General features: G+C 36.5%; 1 protein-coding gene across 3 annotated transcripts in view; it reads right to left on the reverse strand.

The window, feature by feature from the left end:
* The window catches only part of GRM1 (glutamate metabotropic receptor 1), a 387,818-nt gene that overhangs the window by 114,927 nt on the left and 250,088 nt on the right, over positions 1-22,803 (reverse strand). For all 3 annotated transcript variants that reach the window (XM_047769317.1, XM_047769318.1, XM_047769319.1), the window contains exon 3: positions 7,309-7,544. In XM_047769317.1, the coding sequence (XP_047625273.1) occupies positions 7,309-7,544 (236 nt within the window). The remainder of the gene's footprint in view (positions 1-7,308; positions 7,545-22,803) is intronic.

Raw genomic sequence — 22,803 nt, forward strand, 5'->3', positions numbered from 1 at the left:
CCTGGGACATAATGCGCTGAAGTTAAATTGAAATATATTTCAGTTTATAGATCATCCTAATCTAGATCAAACTAATGGGCCTTTTCTATACAGCTTTACATAATAAGTTAATTCAAAACAGAAAGTTCATAAAGTTTACAGCCTGAAGAGACGAATATATTATAAAAAATTAGTTCCAATCTGAAAATTATGAATGGTAGTCTTCAAACTACTGGGACAAGAGTACACATACTCGGAAATCTTGAAAATTTGTCAGATCAGACTAGCTGTCATTGTCTTACTAGTTCTCAGTTGTTAGTAAGCATTACAGATCTCATCAAAATTCTTTCATTATGTCTTGTATAATAACCAAGTACAAGGATATACCAGCTTTAAAAAGCATTGTGACCATCTGTTCCTGGTTGGTATAAAGACTAAGGGGAGAGAGTAAAATTATGGCTATAAATACACTAGATTATGAAAAAGCCTGGTGAGGACATATGAACCCAGTAAATTCACACAGTTAATATACTGCTTGCCCCAGCAAATCTTAATATTCCCTTATTTCAAGACACTGGTAATATTTGTTTTCAAGGGACCCCCAAACTGTTGTGTTTTTGACCTATAATCATATACTTAGTAATCTGCAGTAAGGGAATAATCAAAAAATAGTAAGGACAACAACCATGAAAACTTTCTTTACACTATTTAGTGTTTTTTTTTTAAATAAGAAAATTAGAAGCACCTAAATGTTCAACAGGATAAGATAGCTAAGTAATTATAGTATAGTCATGGAGCTACTGAAAATTGTGGTTATAAAGGCCATGCAGCAATATCAAAAAAGTAAAGTATGATCCTAAATGAAAATAAGATATAGAAATTATATGTACACTATAAGTATAATTATCTAAAACAAAATGAAAAGTGAATAGAATTTCATGCAGTGCTGATAGGAGTTGCATTTTGGAACTCCTATTTTCAAAGGCTTTAGAAATGTTCATATCTTTTGATTGAGTAATTCAACTTCTGGAAATGTAGCCTAAGAAAATTGTCTGAGATGCAAAAAAAAAAAAAAAATTAGGAAGAATTTTTATTGCATCACTGTAGCTTTTTAAAAAATTTGTGAAGAACCAAAAATGAAATGGTTAAATAAATTATAGCTTATTTGTTTGCAAAATGTTAGCCATTAAAAAAGAATTTAAAGACAAAGAAAAAAATCATAAATTTAAAAGAAAAGGCAGTATTCGTTTTAAATATGTAAAATTACATTAATTTCATGATTTAAAACTACATAATGATAAAATATACCAAAAGTTTAAGCATATTTAGTAGAAACACATAAAAAATTTAACAGAAATTAACAGTATTCTATAAAAGTAAATTCTTAATGCTCTTTATTTATCTTGTGTTTTTCTATATTTTAAATTTTCAAATGATAAGCTTAGTAGTATATACTACTTTGATAATCACAAAGAGTATAAAAGACTACTCAGAAAAATAAATGAAAGAAAATATACATTTTGGCACTATGTAAGTGTGATTGTGTAAGGGTCATGTGCTTGTTTTTTCTAGTTTCCACATCCTGGAATGCAATTACTTTAAATCTGTAATTTTAAAAACTGTAGTTTTTAATAAAATGCCCCATATCATGCCTTATTTATTTTGTGATAATGCACGACATTGATAATAACACTTTGCACTTATGTAAGGATTTGCAGAATGCAAAGTATTTCACTTGTATTATTTCATTCAATTCTCACAACTGTGTGAGGTAGAAATTGTTACCACGTTACAGTTGCAGAAATTGAGACTCAAAGGTTAAGTGAGGTCCTCCAAGCCATGTGGCAGAGGCTTGACTGAGCCAGTGTGGGACTCAATAATTGAGCTTCAAAATGCTTTCTCAGCTTCCATTGAATCATTTTAGCATTTCTCATAAGGAATGATATAGCACTGTGCCATTGCCAATACTCCACAAATGCTGCAAGCAATTAAGACATTTACGGGAAGAGGGTGACGTTGATTTGCTTTATACCTACCTTTCCCACTGTTCTCACAAGGATACATTTTTTTAGAAGTTAAACTTTGATATTTCAGTTAGTGCTTTTCCAACGCATCTCCAATTTCCTTGATATACTCACCTAACTAGGTAGAGATGTAGACTTCGCATGAAGTACTTTCCAATTAGCCATAGTGATTCCCAAACTATTCAGCCTGGGCTTGGGATCCTTAATGTTCAAATTGACAGTCTAGTGCATGTAAACCCTTTATTTAAAATAGTGACATCTGAAAGTATGCTCAATGAAGGTTTCTATGGAAACTAACTGCAATATCAAAACTTTCCAAAACATCAAAATGACCCAATTAGAAGAGGTAAAAATAAATGACAGAAAGAGTATCTCTCAATAGTATGGAACGGTTACTGCTACTTCTTCACATTAATTTTCATAAGTATGTCTGCATATTTGTTATAAGACTGTGGAATTCATTTGATATTCAATTATATTAACTAGATAAGAATGATACATGAAGTGAAATTTTGCGTTGTTCTGCAATATTATTGAAGCCAATTTCATATAGAGATTAAAACTAAAAAGTTAGTTAACATGAATGTATAAACACAGAGATAACATAGATCACACTGCTAAAGATAAAATTCTAGGATTTCTGCAGCAAAAATGATTAATAACTTTTATGAATTAGTTCCAAGTAGAAAAGTTAAATAAACCTGCTGCTTTCTTAGAACTAAGAACAAAGGGAAATATTTGCTGAACTTGACTCCAGAATGAAATGCAAATAAAAACATTTTTATTAAATTCTGTAATCACGTGAGAAGTTTTAAAAATAGTTTTGAGAGTCAAGTGTAACATAAGAATAATTCATGAATGTGCCAATTTTTATTCCATGCTATGAATGTTAACCAGTTTCAGATTTAACTTTGACATGTACTATGAAAAATGAAAACCCTAAGCATTATTGTACATGGCTACAGAGTTCTAACTTTGTTTCAAAAGTTCAAGTCTCAAGATTTTTTCCTGGAAATCCTTAAATATAGATATCCAAGTGTGTTTAAAAAATAGTATTCTGAACTCTTCTAATAAAACACAATATCAAAGTGACATATACAGTTATATCACTAATAGGCATCTTAAACTTAATTCATCTGTATTCTAGCTTCTGATCCTTCCCTAACCTGCTTTTCCCCAAGTCTTCCTCATCAGAGTCAATGGTGATACCATATTTTCAGTTGCTCAGACCAGAGTCATTCTTCACAATTCTGTCAGCAAAACCCCTCATTCAAAATATCCTTAGAATTCAATCACCTCTCTGCATCTTGCTTGCCACAACCATGGTCAAATCCGCCTTACTCTCACCTGCATTATTACAGTGACCTCACTGCTCTGCTTCTTTCTATCTTTCCCCGTCAATCAAAACTTAAAACTAGACATAGTTTCCAGTGCTCACAGCAGGATCTCATTGTTAATCCATTCCAAAGGCAATAGTCCACATCTATTAACCCCAAGCTCCCAATCCATCCCACTCCCTCTTCCTCTCCCTTGGCAACCACAATTCTATTCTCCAAGTCCATGATTTTCTTTTCTGTGGAAAGGTTCATTTGTGCCATATATTAGATTCCAGATATGTGATATCATATGGTATTTGTCTTTCTCTTTCTGACTTACTTCACTCAGTATGAGAGTGTCTAGTTCCATTCATGTTGCTGCAAATGGCATTATTTCATTCTTTTTTATGGCTGAGTAGTATTCCATTGTGTATATAGTCACTTATGATGGAGCATGATAATGTGAGAAAAAATAATGTATACATGTATGTGTAACTGGGTCACCATGCTGTACAGTGGGAAATTGACAGAACACTGTAAACCAGTTATAATAAAAAATAAATAAAAATCATTATATAAAATAAATAAAATAAAAATTAAAAAAGAAAACCTTTTAACAGAGGAAAAAAAAAAAAAAACTTAAAACTGCAGCAAGAGTAATTCTTTCCAGAAAAAGTAAGACTGTGATCCTGTCTCTGCTGTGCTTGAAATTCCCATCTCACTCAGAACAAAGTCAAAGTTCTCACAAGGGACAGATAAGTCCTGCACAACATTTTCCTGTGTTGTGCCTCTCTGACTTACCTCCTGCTAGTCTATGTGCTCATTGGTTCCAGGTAGCCTGAGCTCCTTACAATTCTCCCACTAAGCCAGGCATACAGCTGACTCTTTTTATTTGCTCTTTCCCCTGCTTGGAATGCCCTTCCCAAGTGTTTAACATGACTCACTTTCATATCTTTAATCCAATGTCACCTTCTCAGTGAGGCTTTCTCTTTTAATACAATCCTTCTACCCCAGCATTTCCTACCCTACCCCCATTCTTGACTTCCCTCAATGCTCTTATGATCACTTCATTGAGAATATATTTTGCCTAATTTATTTTTGTTTACTATTTATTTCCCTGCACTGAAATGTAAGGTTATTTATTGATAACAATTCTTTTCCTCTTTTGTTTTCTGCTCTTTTTCCATCTCCTAGTATAAAGTCTTACATATAGGACATGGTTAATAAATTCTGTTGAATGAATGAAGTATATTTAATTTAGAAAAATAATAGTCTAACTTTTCTTCAAATAAAGTAAAACTCATTGACTATAATATAAATTACTTGATCAATTTTTTACTACGGAATGACTGAGATTCCAGAGATCAATGTTGTACAGGGTTCTATGAGGGTTGCTAGGGTTTTCAATCTTCTAAGATCTTAAAGTTTAAGAAAGGAAATAGGATTCTTTAGAAAACAATAAAGGTCAATCTATTACTAAAATCTAAGTCCAAAAGTAGCCAAGCATTGTAGTATTTAGGAGGTGTTTGTTCTATTTCCATTGCTGCCATTAACTAAATGAACCCAGGGAAATGTTGTATTCATTCTCAATGTCTTTATTTTGCAAATAAGAAGAATGCACTAGGTGGCTTATTGGTTCATTAAAATTCTTAATTTATGTGGGTCTATTATTTGAGAAAAAAGAGAAGTCAGTAGAGATATACATGTGAGATGGTTAGCTGTTCAAGATATCTTTTCTTCTCCTAGCACTCAGCCTCCCAAGAAACCATCCCAAGGAAATTCTAAAAACCTTGACTGATTAAAAATAGATTCACACCAAGAAATTTCTCAGTGAATTCTGCTGAATCTTATCATCAGACATATAGCACTGAATTTAAATATATTGGTTTTTTTGTTGCTGTTGCTGTCATTGCTTTAAGAAACAGGTGAGGTGTGCAAGGAAGAAGTTGCTTCCTGGGGGCTGGGGGCTATTTCATGCAGCTGTATCTGTCTCAGAGGGGTGATGGGAGAGTAGCTGGGCCCCATGGAGGAGTCCCACAGGGCTGAGGGCAAGCACAGAACAGATTCTGTGGAAGAAACCAGCAAGGTGGGTGGGTGAAAAAATGTTTCCTGAAGGCCACTGCCTGACCTGTGGGGACCATTGGAGAGTAGCTGGGCACCATGGAGGGTCCCAGAGGGCTGGGGGTGAAGGACTAGGCAATGACAATACAAACATATTGTACATGGTTGTTAATCCAAGTGAGGAAACCATGTAGGAAGAAGCTAGTGTGGAGTCCAGGGAGTCAGGGGACTGTCCTGTGTGATCTGGAGACCAAAACCTGGAGTTGGGCCATGAAAGTGAAGCTGGGGTCTCCCTGAGGGAGGCTGGAAAGGCCATAGGGAAAGTCCTTGATGAGAAGTCCCCCCTGGGCCTGAGAGGCTGGGTGAGACTAGCCTGCCATTTGGGGAGTCAAGATTGGGGGAACTATCAGGGGTAGAGCCAGACCTCTGTCTCCTGAGATGCAGTCATAGTGGAGAAACCTGCTCCCAGGACACCGTGCCCTCTCCTTTGACTACAGAGATGGGGAGCTGGGTTTTGCGACGCAGATGTGGGGTGTGTCTGTGTGTAGAGTGTCTGTGTGGAGAGGGAGTGTGTGTGCCAAAGGAACACAGAAATGAACAAAGCAGACAGACAGAGATTCACTTATCAAAGTGTTCTGTCCTTCTGTCCCAGGAATGGGCTTCCAGGTAGCAGGAACCTGTCAGAATCAGGCACAGGCAACTCAGACTAATGGGTCAGGATGCCACCCTCCTCTGAAGGGATGTGCCCCATATTGGTATTTTAAATAATTTTCTAACATCAAAATATGAATGTTATTAAAACTAGAAATAATTTTTATAATATTCATATTCTTATCCTGCATTATAAAAACTCACCGTCTTTGATTGTTATTTACCTATATCATCTATATTATATGTTTTGATTTGCTCAAAGAGACCTCAAGTTTCTCTAGGCTGAGAGTCATGGATTATGCACCTTTCTGTCCCTTTTTGGGATGTAGTGTATGCAGTGTTTTATATATGTGTTCCATGTATGAATGGGTTGTAAACATTTCTGAAGAAAGTCTTCTCAGCCTAGTTATAGGAAATACATGTCACATCACTGTGCTACAATACAAATTTGGTCATGGGTAGAGAGTCTAATGTCTGTCCATCCGGCTATGTTATCAACCCAGTATGGACCTTGAATCCACTGCAGTAGACCAAAGGTAATCTATCTTTACCACATTAGACTATTGAGAAACAAACAAACAAACAAACAAACCCATCAATGTCTATACAATAATGAGAATACTCATAAAGTTACCACATTAAGAATACTTAACTGGTAGTTCCTGGTGGTGAGGAGAAGTGGGGACAACCTGTGGAGTGCATCAAGCCCTGAAAGATCTTTCACAACATGCTGCCCTTTTCCGGCATGCCTCTACTGAGTAGGTGTATGGGAGTATCTGTCCCACTGAGAACCATATTTCCTGTCTACAGATAGAGGTGTAGAGCCTCTTGTCACCTGTGCCCACATACACCCATGTTAGTGATATGCTCTGGGGTGAAATTATCTCATCTTCTGCTGACTTTTATATCAAAGCAAGTCATAAAGTAGAAAAAGAGATCAAACCAGTGCTGTTTACTTATGTCTGTTCCTAAGATCTAAGCATGCCTGCAATAAAATCTCTTCCTTCAGGCCTGAATACTAAATACCTGAATTTCAGTTTGCTTTTCCTTTACTTATATTGTCATTTCTTCTAACTTGCTCCACCAGAGACTGAAGCAGTCTTTCCGGAATATAGAAATATGAATCCCTGGAGCAATATACCTGCCACTCTAGCTATTTTATATATTAAGATGGCAATTTAGTCTTTGTAACTCCAGCCTTGGCACTGTCTATACTCATTCATCGAGCCGGAAGAGATGACCAAAATCTGAGCTGTGATTCTGTAAACGTGAGTTACCTGTGCAGATTCGTTTAAAGTTGGGATTTTCCAGAATGTGTCCTGGTAGGCGACACTGGAACCGATGTTGCCAGAACTCAGGGAACCAGGGATTCCTTGTATTAGTGTCCAGCCTCAGTTTCAGGAAATAATCATCAAATGACCTGACCTCTGGAGACTGCAGCTTTATCGTGATTCCCCCGTTGGCTTCCACCTCATAACCTTCAATGACTTCATCTCTGTCTGCCCATCCATCACTAAAAAAAATGCAGGGATCGGGGTGGGGAGAGAGAAAAACAAAAGTCTCACAAATAGAGCTCTGAGTTATGCATGAATGAAGCAATTCAGAAAGACTGAAAGTCTATTTTAAGCCAGCATTGCCATCCATCAATGACTTTTTATTTTTGTGGAGAGTAGAAAACTGTAGAATCATAATGTCTTGTTTTTTTCACAGGAGTGAAGTGATGATGAAGATGATGACAGCAACAATGACAAGAGCTAACATTTATTGAACATTTACTAGTCACGAGATTCTGTGCTACTGACTTTTCCTGAGTCAGATGTTTAGCAACTGGCTGAAGTTCTGGTGGATCCCAGATCCAGATCCAGGCAGTCTGGTTCCCAAGCCCAGGGCTCTTTACAACTAGACCACAAAACCTATCGGTTGCTTTCTTAACAGAGGAAAATAAAACCCAGGTACTCCAGGCCTTCTCCATAAGAGTTAGGCAACATTTCAAAGTTGCAATCAAGACCATTATGTGAGTGCATTATTTGGGGTAGGACATTGATTTAGCTCAGAAAGAGGATAACCACAAATTTCGTTCCTGGACATTGCTCAAATTTATATATCTTAGAAGTGACCTGATTTTTTTTTTCTAATGTTATTTCAAAATAACAGCATGAAAACAGTCTCATTCCTCCAAATAAAAATAATCCTTCTCACTAAATGGCAGTTTACTGACATTTCATTTGTAGGTTCAAATTTTAAAGCTTGGTCATTTTCTAGAACATTCACATATACTGTGAGTAATGTAAATCCAGTTTAATTGAAGTATAGGTATGAGCCAGGCCAAACCTCGTGTGCGTGGCTGTGATCCCTTCCCAAGAAGGTGGTCAAAGAAAAACTACACCAGACGGAGTTAAACAGTCAAAGACTATATCCAAGACTATTTCAATAGACCAAAAATACTGAACTCAATTCTGCTGAAATAAAAGGTGAGAGGGTTTTTTAGTGCTAGGATGAGCTAGTGAGAAGTATAGAGGATACTGGGGAGAGCTTGAGAGCTTGGTCAATGTGATTAAAACATCTGTGTTTGATAATTGTCACTTATCTAAACTAGGCTCCCACCTTCCCACATAAACTTGGAGACAGGTCTGCTATTATTCTTAATAATTACATTTCAAAGGCATGGCTCCCAGGTCCCTGAGGGGGAAAAAAAATTCTCTGTAGTAAAACTAGCAAGATACTGGGAGAAAATTCACATTTCAAAGGGGCATAGAAAGAATTGACACAGGCAAGTTTTTGAAAGGAAATGATCTAAGAAAAAGGAATTCAAGGGGCCTAAAGTCAGGAAGAGATTTGTCTCAAATCTCATCAAGATTTGGAGACCATTAAGTGTGTCTTGGTCAAGCAATGAATTTATTCCTCTACCCACAGAGTGGTGCCCTGCAGTTTCTGGAACATAACCATTCAGTCTCTGCCAGAGAAAGTGTTTTATCACTTGCTCCTCACGGAGCAGGGAGCTGGGCCAAGTGCCTAGAACTGGCCATAGCTCACTCTTCTCCTTGTTACCTGGGATCAGCTGAGATAAATATATCCTCCACTTAGCTGAGCTAATTGGCATAATTTCATTCCAGAATCTTCCCAGTGAATCAAACACGAGCAGCATTTTCAAAAGATCTCAAGGGTTGCAGAAGTTGACTTAACATGATCCAGAATTCCTTTAGGAATTTCAAAGTATAGTGTATCTAAGCAGCCAGACCAGAGAACATCTATATATTTCTAAATCCACTAAAATATAAATTCTAATGTTTTTCATGGATCTTTCTTTTCTCTATTTCCTTCCTTCCTTTCTTCCACATCTATGTGCCAGATGCTCTGCTCTGCTCAAGATCCAATTGAGAATAAAACATGTTATTTTTTTCCCCCTAGTGTTACAGACTTGTGGGAAAACAGACATTAAACAAGAATTACAAACACTATGGAGGTAGAGATGGAGGATTAACCAGTACTATGGAAGGAAGGGACTTAACGATCTACCTAGGTCTGAAGTATATGCATGTATGTGAGTGTGGGAAAAGAGAGGCTTGATTAGAGATTGCTTTCCTAGGAAAGTGACACCAGAGAGTTCCCTAGTGGTTCAACAGGTTAAGGATCTGTCATTGTCACTGCTGTGGCTTGGATTACTGCTATGGCTCGGTTTGATCTGAAAGTGATATCTGAGCTGAGACCCAAAGGATGAGTAGAAGTAGTCCAGACAGAGAGAGGGAGGGATTAGCAAGAAAGTTCCTGATAGATTATCTAACACACAGGAAGGAGCAAGGCTCCTTCAAAGAATTTAGAGGATACATTCAGCTGGAATATAGAAGTATAGAAGGAAATGGTGGTGCAGGCCTAACCGCATGCTAGGAACTGTTAACCTAAGGACCACAGCAAGTCCTTAAAGTGTTATTTAAGGCTATTACTTAATGAGACCATCCAACTCTGCCCTCCGGTGGAAAATGACCTCAGTATTTTTGAGGGACAAGTCCTCGTCTATTCACAATCACCAAACATGGCGGCCAAATTGATTAACAACAAAAGAAAACACTTATTTATCTTTCTACATCCCAGTTTACTGAGAAAGGCTTGGGCTAGTTTAATTACTTATATTTATTCACATTTATATCATAACTGCATCTACAGCAGCTTGAAGACACAAACTATAGTTCGTGTCATGCTCAAAAAGAGGGTAAAAATAAAACCAGATAGGCTTTCAAGAAATTCTGCCTATGAGTACATATTTAAAATAAAAACGACATAACTTGGAGTTCCCGTCGTGGCTCAGTGGTTAACGAATCCCGACTAGGAACCATGAAGTTGCTGGTTCAATCCCTGGCCTTGCTCAGTGGGTTAAGGATCCGACATTGCCGTGAGCTGTGGTGTAGCTCGCAGATGCGGCTCAGATTCCGCGTTGCTGTGGCTCTGGTGTCGGCTGGTGGCTATAGCTCCAATTCGACCCCTAGCCTGGGAACCTCCATATGCACGAGAACGACCCAATAAATGGCAAAAAGACAAAAAAAAAAACAAAAAAACAAAAACGACATAACTTAAAATAATTACTTTTTGACATAATGTTTAGGCTTGAAGTGTGTTTCACCCCAAGGTTTATTATATGAGACTTTTGTATGCATGGTATATTCTGAAGAAAAAACCCACAGTTTTTTAAAGTGTGTGAAACTAGCCCTTCAATAATGTTTAGTTCCATTTCTTTTCTTAAAAAAAATTACTCTCAAGTTTATAAAAGCAAATATCATTTGTCAGTGCTAGGAGCAGAGAAAGCGTGATCTTCGGCCCTTTTGCACACCAACAGAGAGGAACACCTCATAGGAGTGAACCTTTGTCTATGAATACAGACAACTTGAAGCCATGTGGTTTAGTGGGGTAGAGCCCTAAATTCCCATTGCCATTTGTCAAATCCTTTCCTCCATCACTGTAGATGATCCTCTTCTAGAAATAAGAGTAGGTATTGAATCCAAGAGGTCATAAAATCAAGGAGAACCAAGATGAGATAGAGGAGATATTCCACTAGGGTTATTTGGTGAATATCTTTTGAAATGTTAATTTCTAAAGTTTTGTTTGAGATCTTAAATCTATCACAGTGAAGTGGAAAGGAATGCTAACACATAAAAAGTCACTGAAATACATCCATAAAGCAACTACTGGTTTGTACATAACTTAATCTTTTCATCTATATGTTACTTAAATATATTTGCAGAGAATTTTAGAAGATTTTCACTATTTAATTGTAGTATTGGGATTTTTTAAATGGGGATATTGTTTTGGTGAATTCCTGTGAAGTACACTTGAAAACAGAGAGTCAGCAGCTCTCTGATACTTGGTATAGATTTTTGTTGTTGTTGATGGTGGGGTGGTAACGGTGGAGGTGGAGGTGGTGGTAACAGTGGTGGTGGTGTAGACTGAGCTTGACCAGAGGTGACCTGCAGGCATCTGCTCAGCTCAAGTGTCTAGAGTGAACGCTGCTGTGCAGGGCACTGACTAGCCTCAGGCAGCGCTGAACCATTTCTTACGAGACATGTTCACAGCCTCTAGCAGCTTCTGCTGCTCCATCTGTTTCCCAAGTTTGAGTTCTATCTGGGGTTCTGGAAATGAAACTGCATAATGTGAGTGAACAGGGTGAACATTTACCAGGAAACTACATGTCTTAAGTATTCCTCACAAATATACAAGACTCCTTATTTCCTATCACCCCCAACATTTTTATACAGCAATTCTTTCGCAAGGTTGTTCTCTTCCTGCAAAAACATTGTTCTAGCCCTCCAAAATTTCACAATCCAACTTACAATAATAGGATTTCTTCTACTCAATACATTCTGATATTAACAACAAGGGAATATTATTTTTAATTCTACCAGTTATAACTTGACAGGAGCCACAGGAGTGTTACGTGTGCATTTATATCAGTTAGGATTTAATAAACAAATTGATAGTAAAAAACAGAAATGCAATAGTATTCATTTTAGAAATTGTACAAAAACATTTTAGAAAATCCTATTTCCATTCAATTAAAATAATTACAGTCTAGAGAGTAAAGCAATTTGATTTTTGTAATGAATTCAAGTAATTGTGTATGCCCGATAATAAAGCTTTCATTCTTTAAAAATAATCCAAAGATTACCATAAAACTGGGAAAGAAGAAAAGCATAATACAAACAATATTTTCAAAAACACATGTAAATAAGCCCAATATCCTCTAAATTACAATGCAATACAAGGTTGAAAAAATGTATGCTAATGTAATTTAAGTCAAGGATGTCAATTATAGGAAATTTTATGGAGGTAATGGCATGGAGGTAATGGCAGATTTTTCAATAATAATTGAGAATAGCTTTATTCATTCAAAATTTATTAACTGATAATTTTGTATGAGTTAAGTGTTTTGCTTCCTGGTGTGGATGCGTTGCTCAAGGGTAGAGACAAGGCCCCTACTATCAAAACATTTACAGCAATGAATTGATCACTGAATACACAGTAGCCAGAGAGTTGCAATCACTGAAAGAAGACAGGCTACAGAAGCACAGAGAAGGGGCAAGGTGGTCAGGCCAAGGGAGACTTTTTTCCCTAGGGGAACTAGGATCTGGGACGAGACTTAAAAGATGAGTTGAAGCTACAAAGGTAAAAAGGGAAGTGGAAGAGGGGCCAGCTAAAGAGGGGACAAAGCTTTCAAACAACAGCAAGGCATTCAGTTTACTTAGCATACTAGGTAAGGAAAGATAGGACCAGCAGGGGTGAGATCTAGAAGAACTGTAATATACTTGCTAAAGATTTTGGATTTCCCTTTTATGGTGATGAGAAACAACTCAGATTTTAAGCAGGAATACGACACAATTAGATTTGTTTTTAGAAAGGTAGTTCTAAAAATTACCTAGAGTGTAGGTATTTGTGAAGATTCTTTGCTTCTTGAATTATCAGGCAAAAACTACAGAAACAAACACAGAGATATGCACAAACATATGCAAACACACATTGCACATACGTATGCACATATGCAGGTTAACTACATTGTGTTATAAAGGTATAGTGGCAGTGTTGAACCAGGAATGAGGGCAGTGGTCACAATTAGTTTATATTTAATTTTAAAATTGGTTATTGACAATCCACCATGGATATAGAACCAACACAAATGTAAGTCTCTTTATATAATTATCTAGGACAGGGACTTAGAGGTCACTCAGCCTCCTGAAAATCAGAAGATAGGATGAAGGGATAGCTGCACCTTTTATTGTCCTGTACTGCTGGAATTAGAATTCAAACAAAAGCCTTATTTCTAAAGCTATGTTGTTTCAGTATAAAGTGGAGGTGGAGGAGAGAATGGGAAGGTATCAAAAGACAAAAGAGGAAGAACGGAGAATTAATTCTCAAGGAGCTCAAGTTCCATGTGAAGGAAATTAGGGTCAGATTAGGTATTTTTATTTTCCCATCTGCTCCTCACCTCTAAACCCAAACCCACATGGAGGCTTGTAACTATCCCCCTCTCTGAGCAGAGATTTAGGGCAAAGATGTCTACTGATAAACACTGCACACAGCCAGGCAAATGTGGAGGTTATTTCCTAAATTTTCTACAGGGTATTTCTCATGTATCAATGACAATTTCAAGCCAGTGTGAAAGGAAGTTGGGTTAATGGAGAATTACTATTGGACAAGTAGGTCTTTTTTTCTTCCTTCAAATTCTAGTACCAAGGTAGTACCCCATTTTGTTTATTATCCAAAAGACAATAAGAAATTAGAATGGATTAGTTAAGCTTTCTCTATTTTTCCATCTAAAAAGGAGGATGAAAACACTATCAACCACTTAAGAGTTGGTTGTGAGTTAAACTAAATAATCCATGCAAAACACCTATCACAGTATGTAAGACATGATGAAGCCTTACTAGACATAACTTACTGACATAACAGTTCTTTACCATCAATCTCTTCAGGATCCAACCAATGTACTGAGCTCTGTTGACATGTGGGAAAGACTTCTCTGCAAAAGTGCTGCTCACAGTGTGGGCTGAAGATTGGTGTCAGTTTTTTACAAACTGATGAGTAGGTCAGTACAGAGACTGAGAGTAAGAATTTAGGAAAACCTATAGCAGTTTGAAATCGTTGCAGAATCTAAGGATATGATCAGTGGACTCATGTCACCAAATAGGGTTTAAGCACTTTGTTTTCCAATTCAAATGCTGAATTGCCTCTGACTAAAGCCATGTGCTCACCATATGCAGTGACTTTTCAAAGTTACTTTGCCCAATATAACCCCAAATCATATAAATATCTGTGAATATATAAACACTTGTTTTAGTCAATTTGTTTTTACAACCTCATTAAATTTTAATCAAGCCTGTTTTATTATTTATCATATAAGATTACTTTCTACATCGAGGAAACAGAATTTTCATAATTTACTTTAATTATTTGGGACCACACAAGCTTTAACAGACTTTTTTTTTTTTAACAAGAAAATATACACAATTTGCTGAATGTGGCAACAGTATTGAAATGCAAACAATGGCAATGATTCCATGGAAATGAGGGCAAAGAGAATTCCAATGAAATTTACCTGAAAATATGTTGGCTTATACATTGAATTTAGTTTTTAATCCCTAACTGATGGCTAAGTGCTGGAACCATAGCATACTATTTGTGGGGCCACGTTAGCCAATGAACTTGTGAAATCATCAAAATTTATTAATCATTTGTATCAGCTCCCCCATCCTTTTCCATGGTCACTTTCCTCTTTTTTCAATTACCCACACACAGTCAACTGTTGTCTGCAATTATTAAATGAAAAACTCCAGAAGTTTTTGGAGTTTTTGTAAGTTTTCAATTGCACGTTGTTTTAACTAATGTGATAAAATCTCTTAAGGTCCTGCTTCACCGAACTCAAAAACATGAATCACCCTCTTTCCAGGATATCCCACCTAGTAGTCAGGAGTCATCTCACCTCAGTTATCAGACTGACTGTGGAAGTAATACTTGTGTTCAAGTAACCCTAATTTTACTTAGTAATGACCTCAAAGTACAAGAGTGGTGATGTTGGCAATTCAAATACGCCAAAGAGAAGCTCTAAAGTGTTTCCTTTAAGTGAAATGTTGAAAGTTTGCAACTTAACATGGAAAGAAAAAAAGTGCATGCTGAAGTTGCTAAGATCTACAGTAAGAACAAATCTATCCATAAAATTGTGAAGAAGGAAAAAGAAATTTGTGCTAGCTTTGAGATAGCACCTCAAATTGCAAAAGTTACAACCGCAGTGCATAAATGCTTAGTTAAGATGGAAGAGGTCTTAAATTGGACCAGATATTTTGAAAGAGAGACCACATTCACATAACTTGTATTACAATATGTTGTTTTAATTGCTATTATTTGTTGCTGTTAGTCTTTTATTGCGCCTAATTTATAAATTGAACTTTACATACATACATATGTATGTATAGAAAAAAAAAAAAACAGTACATACAGGATTCAGTACTATCCACATTTTTAGGCATCCACTGGGGGTCTTGGAGTGTATGACCCATGGATGAGGGAACTACTGTATATGCAAAACATACATGATTAAAATTTAGAACCAAAATCATTATTTGAAAGAAAAAGCATTGAATTAAAAAGCTGGTAAAAGCCTATGTTCGATACTTTAATATAAACATTAGTGTTTTGTGGGTTTTATATGAAGTAGTATTTGTGATTGCTAAGGCTAAAATATATATACAATTGACAAGACATTAGTGAATGAAGACATTAGGGATAGCTGCTTTGAAATATTCAGTGACTCTGGTAAAGAAAGTAGCTCAAGTACTACTTTCTGATGCCATCATAGCACAATGATTTCTGAGACTGCCTAATGATATGGAAAACCAACTCACTGAATAAATAAAGCTGGTGAAGTATTCTTTCACTGTAACTTGATGAATGTGCAGATACTGCTTTTTGTGGCAGTTCTGGTATATGTGAAGTTTGGAAATGATAAAGATTTGAAGAAAGAAATATCTGCTCTGATTTAAATTCTCTTTTAGCTTTATGGCTGAGAAACACATCTAGCTTTAAATTTTATAAAATGATGAAAGAAGAGTGTTCGAACTACAAAATAAAATAAAATCTTAGTGTTTCTTTAGGATAAGAAATAAGGCTGGTCCCAAGATTTAAACATATTAATAGGAAAGCCTGACTTGCTCTATTACCTGGTACTTTCGATATATTTAATAATCTTTATATTTTTTTATGAAAGAAAATGGTTCATTTATTTCTCCAAAAGGGAGCTAAAAATCAAAGAGCAAACTTAAAAGTTAGAAATTTTAAAGAACAAGTTTTTTCATATCTTTCTATATCAGGTTTAATTTTAAAATAATTGTCAATGAGTAGGAAATTATCTTGATATTATCATCTGCAAAGTGCTATCAACAAACACTATGAATTTGATTGCTTAGTCTCCTTGGGCTGCCTAACAAAATACTTTAGACTGGTAGCTTAAACAATGGAAATTTATTTTCTTACAGTTATGGAGACTAGAAGTTCAAGTTCAAGGTTCCAACTGATTTGAGTTTTGCTGAGAGAGTCTTCCTGGCTTTTCTACTATATCCTTACATGGTCTTTCTTCAGTGCATACTGACAGATAGTGGGAAAAGAATAAGCTCTCTGGTGGTTTTTCTTACAAGGCCACTAATCCTACTGAATCACAATCTCACTCTTATGACTTTATTCAACCTCAATTAAACCTTTAGTCCCTATCTGCAAATACAGTCATATCAGAGGTCACAGCTTCAACAGATGAATTTGGGGACACTCAATTTAGTCCACAGCAGACAGAGTAATACTATAGTTATCACTCATCTAAAAATCCTCATACAGGAAATTAATGAATACAGAATACACTTATTTCATCAAAAGATAATTTAAATTGAACCACAATGTTATGGAATAAATTATTGGAACTGGCTACTGATAAAAGACTGAAGATGACTTTTGAAAATATGGTGTCACTTGCATTACTTGGTGACAAAAATTTAAGTTCCTGTCGTGGCTCAGCGGTTAATGAAGCCCACTAGTACCCATGAGGATGCAGGTTTCATCCTTGACCTTGCTCATTGCCGTGAACTGTGGTGTAGGTTTCTGTGGCTGTGGCATAGGCCGGCAGCTACAGCTCCGACTCAACCCCTAGTTTGGGAACCTCCATTTGCCACAGGTGCGCCCTAAAAAGACAAAAAAGACCAAAAAATTGAAAATAAATATCCCCAAACTTGCTGAAATTGCTATAGAAATCTCTTCTATCATTTCCTTCAGTAGACTTCTGTAAGGCTGTTTATTCCATTAGGAATGACCGTATTCCACTATGAAAACAAAATAAACAGTTTATACATGCATAATTTTATGTAAATACCCTTGGTAATCCAATCAAGATTAGATAATTTAATAAGCTCACTTATCACATTAAATTTTATCAGTATTGATATGCATGGTGTTTGTTCAAAGTGTACATATTGGCATTTAACACAGGGAACACTATTTCGCTTACAACTTTTTTCTTTATAACTATAGAACATATAAAAGTTAAAAGTATAACAGTAATTTTATCTACTAATCACCTAGTAACACACTTTCAAGTGAATAATGGATATAATTTTTGTAATTCTGTCTTTTATCCTTTGTTTTGTTTATTTTTATTATATTTACACAAATAAGATTTTATGCCTATTTAAATCTAGTAATACAACTTTAGGCTTGTATTCTTACATGTCTTCCTTTATGCTGTATCTCATTTCTTCGTTATTTAATCTTTATTGTCTTTTGTCAAAGTACAACAGCACGAGACTAGAAATTTTGAAGGAATAGGAAGATCTGTTTTAGAAGATCTCTTTATCTTTCATGCCTTAGAAATGAAGGTAAAGACTGTGCTATTACAACAGTTCAAAGAAGGATACTTCAGAAACTCCATCTCAATGCTTATGATAAATGAAGCCATGACTACCAGAAGAGACTTTCTTTTCATTTTGTTGAGAAGGCTGCAAAATTTTAGATCTAAACTGCCATTGTTAGCTCTCTGTTTTAAATCCCTGACTGTTTCATCACCTCTGAACCTTTATTTTTCAGTTCCCTATGCTATTGGAGTGAGAAGCTGCAGTTTCCCAGATAATTGTTAAGAACCACTGCATCCTAAAGAGAGAGGCAAGACACTTGTTAGAAAAAAGAATGCAATACGGAGGCAGAGTGATTCTGATTAGAGCGTAAATTAGATCCTGAGAGTCCTCTGCTTAAAACCCATTGGTGCCTCTTCATCTTATACAAAACCTTTCAGTGACTACCTTAAAACCCCTGCACACTCTGATGCCCACTACCTCTCCTTCTGCTCCAACCACACTGGTACCTTGTGTTCCTCAATGAGCCAGGGATACTCTGGCCTTAGGCTTTTTGCACTGGCTATTTTCTCTGACTGGAATTCTGGAATTCTCTTTATGTGGATATCTGCAGACCTTACTCTTTCACTTCCTTCATGTTTGCTCAAATATCATATTCTCATGGAGATCTTTTCTTATTTAAAGTTGTCTCCTTTCTCTCTAGTCTTATTTTCTACCCCCTTTTCCTCCTTAAAATATCACTACCTGACATACCATAAAAACATATTTTCTGGATTTCCTCCATGACACAGTGGTATAAGAATCCGACTGCAGTGGCTCAGGTCACTACAGAGACGCGGGTTCAATCCCCAGCCGGCTGCTGTGGGTTAAAGGATGGGGCATTGCCACAGCTGCAGCATAGGTTGAAGCTATGGCTCAGAGTCAATCCCTGGCCCAGGAACTTCTATATGCTGCAGGCATGGTCATAAAATTTAACATATATGTAATTTTTTTCTATGTTCTTCCAGTAAAATGGATGCTCCATATAGGCAGAGAGGCTCTGTCTTTCATGTTCCCTTATATAGCCCCAGAATTTATACTAGTTCTTGGCCCATAGTAGGTGCTCATTATATATTTGTTAGATGAGTCAATGGATAAAAGACTCTGTGAACTAATTTCTCTTCAAGAATTCATCACAAACACTACGATCAGTTGTATGGTGGAGGTGGCTGGTACAGCTGGCAAGCACTCCTTGTTAACAATGTCTTTTCCCTGATCTGCATTAAGTGACTTCATGTCAGTAGGTTGAAACTGTCCATAATGATGGTTTTTTTTTTATGTGTATATCCAGTTCCATAAGAAAGTACCACAAACAAGGTGGCTTAAAACAACAGAAATTTATTCTCTTAACGTCCTAGAAGCTAGACGTCTGAAATCGTGGTGTCCTGCGGCTGCTCCCTCCTCTGAGACTCTAGGTAGAACCTTTCTAGCTTCTGAGTTTCTGGTGTGCCCATTGATCCCTGACACTCTTTAGCTTGCTGCCACATCACTCCAATCCCTGCCCCTGTTGTCACAAGGTGTTCTCTTACAGGTATCTCTGCCTCTGTGTCTCCTCTCCACTTATGAGGACATCAGTCATATTGGATTAAAAGCCAGCTCTACTCCAGGATAACTTCATTTTGACTAATTACACTTGGAACAGTTCTATTTCCAAGTAAGGCCCATTCTAGGGTACTGGGGATTAGTATTTAATACATCTTTTTAGAAGACAATGCAACCCATAAAAAATGAGCAGTCACTACAAATCAAGACTTTATTGTTCTGCTTTGTTTAATTTTTAAGAGAGGCAGTTATTTACATATTTACCATCATACCACTAATGATGTGGTGATATTTTCCTTGAAATTCAGAATTAGCTGTGATGAGCTGGATTAGCTGTCAGATGAGCTAAAGATTATTTAAGTGATTATTGTTTAGTTCTCAAATATCCATAATAGAAATTGAAACCTATTACTTTTTGAAATAAATATTCTTTCTGAATTTCTTTGTTACATGGTTTATACATTTGTATCATTTTATCTTTTCTTTCTCAAGAAGAGATAATTATAGGTTAATGAGCATCAAAAAAAGATAAAACACCAAAAAAACTGACCAAACTACTTTTAGCCTAACAAATATTATTAATTTTTTAAAAAGAGATTTATAGTTTATACCTGAAATTGTCTGAATTTATAAACAATATTTGCAGCTTTTGCACTGCAAGTAGACATATACACTTTAGAATGTTTTGGGCTCCTCAGCTTTGCGTTCTTAATGATAAAGAAGTTGAGTTGTATCTGGAACTTAGTAAATCATTGTAATAATACAAGAAAATGAATACAAAGATAAAATACATTTACATGGTAATTTTAATTTTATATTTAATGTGATTCATTTAAGGTGTTTTTTGATTTATTGGAAAATATTTAGATCTTTCAACATCAGCTGATTCAAATCTTTTGCATTCTTTCATTTAATAAATATTTATTGATATCTTACTTAGTGCCAGGCACTGCCAGATCCTGAAACTACACAAATGAATAAGACCAGAAATGTCACTACCTTTAAATTAAATTTAAATTTAAATTCATTGATTGGGAGTTCCTGTCGTGGTGCAGCAGAAATGAATCCAACTAGGAACCATGAGGTTGTGGGTTTGAGCCCTGGCCTAGCACAGTGGGTTAAGGATCCAGCGTTGCTGTGAGCTGTGGTGTGGATCGCAGATGCAGCTCAGATCTGGTATTGCTGTGGCTGTGGCATAGGCCGAAAGCTGTAGCTCTGATTGGACTCCTAGCCTGGGAACCTCCACATGCTGCAGGTATGGCCCTAAAAAAGCAAAATAAATAAAAATAAATAAATTAATTAATTCACAGGTTGGACTTCTACTTCCAGCCATGATGGAGTAGCAAGTAACAAAGTTACTCTTCTGTATGAAAAAACTAAAACACTGGACAAAATATATAAAATGATGGCTCTCAAGGCATTTTACGTTGAACGGCGAAGGACAGTGATCTCTGGAGAGTGAGCACCAAGTGAGATGAACATTACAATTGTTTGATCTTACTGCCTGGAGGTTTTTCAAGTCACGGCATAGAAGTAAGATGGGGTGTGGGAAGGAATGAACTCAGGCACAGCCCAGTGGATTTACTGAGTTGAATGGACAGAGCTGGGAGTCAGGAAACCAAGGTGGCCCATGTTCATGGGGCAGAGTATACAGAGGGGACAGCTGCCAAAAAAGAAGTCTGCAGTGCTTCTGCCAAAAGTACTCAGCTGAATATTAAGATAGCCCATGCATGCGATGAAATGCCTAAGGCTGGGGAAACAAACAAACAAAATTTGAGGGAATAGTGCCTGGAAGTCACAGAATTAGGAATATTAACTATTCTCAATAGCTAGAATGGAAAATATCATGTTCCATAAGGAGTTGGCTGGAGTACAAAGAAAGGTCTTGCCTCAGCAGTTGGAGAAATTATCCCTAGACCAAATGCTACTCTGGCCTGTCTAACAAAGTGTAGAAGCAAGATGAAAGAAGAAAAAAAAAACTACTTAAATTATTCATAAATAACTTCACTTCCTCCAAGAACTAGTTCAAGAATACTTATATTTTATTTTTTTGGCTGCACCTGCAGCATGCAGAAGTTCCCAGGCCAAGGATGGAACCCTCACCACAGCAGTGACCTGACTAGGTCACCAAGGAAGTCCAAGAATACTTCTAGAAATATAAAATATCCAGTAATCAACAAGGTACAATTTGCAATGTCTGGCATCCAATAAATATCATATATGGAGTGAGGGAGAAAAGAGATACTAAGTGGCAAATAACAACAAGAAATTAGTACAGGGTGATGTACTTTAGGTAGAAGGTTTTTAAAGAGTCATATGATATGAATGAAGAGGAATGTATTTTACACTGGGTGGCCAGAGAAAGCATTGAGAGACCAGAGAAGCATCTCTGAAGACATAACCCTGACCCTGAGACCTGAGCTGTGCAAAGATCAGAAGGAAGAGGACTTTAGGCAGCTGACACAAAGGCTTTAGGAGCAAGGAGATGTGGCCGAACATTACCCACCTGCCACTAAAGCGTGGCTCAAAATCTTTCCATTTATCAGAACAGAAGATACGTGAATAGATACCTTTCTATTTTTCAGCTGTCTACTGTATATTTGCTATTCTCTAAGATATCTTAAAATTTTAAGTGTTTTCCATTTTTTTGAAAGTCCTTGTTAGAAAATAAAGTTGATACAAAGGTGGTCGCACTTACCTAGGCTGAAAAGTGACCCCTGAGAGCAAAGCTAGAGAAATCACTGAGGCTATCAGAATTTAGAGCAAGTCACAGCTCTTACTTGCACTTCATTTAGCACACACTATTTTCTATGTAACTAGAGCCTTGAAATACATCATTGTTCAAATAATAGAACTATCCCAAATACCTTTCAGAAAAATCTTAAAATCATGTTCTGAGAAAATTTGATATGGCTCCAAAATCATCTTGTGTTATAGCAAGCTATTGGTGATGGGATTCTAGAGGACTAGGTCAGAACAGACCCATTTGGAACTTAAATTCTACAAGGCTGGAATGGAGTTTGAAGCCTTAGGGGGTTTTGTTTGTTTGTTTGTTTGTTTGTTTAACTTCACTGGAGTTAAACTTTATCCAACAGGTTCTGCCTCTTCACTAAAATTTTCATTACCACTTATTTTTAGTGACCTCTGTTTCTAAAGCAGTCCCGGCTGGAGGGGCATGGGGTATCAGTTTAGAGACTGTGGACTGAAGCAAGAACTATGCACATTTCTGGCACAGAAATAAAGTGTTCCCTGATGGAAGACAATGGATACTCTAACCATGTTTGATTTAATGTCACATGGGAAAGGGGCACATAAGTATACATG

The sequence above is a fragment of the Phacochoerus africanus genome, chromosome 2, assembly GCF_016906955.1.
Source record: "Phacochoerus africanus isolate WHEZ1 chromosome 2, ROS_Pafr_v1, whole genome shotgun sequence".
NCBI lineage: Eukaryota > Metazoa > Chordata > Mammalia > Artiodactyla > Suidae > Phacochoerus > Phacochoerus africanus.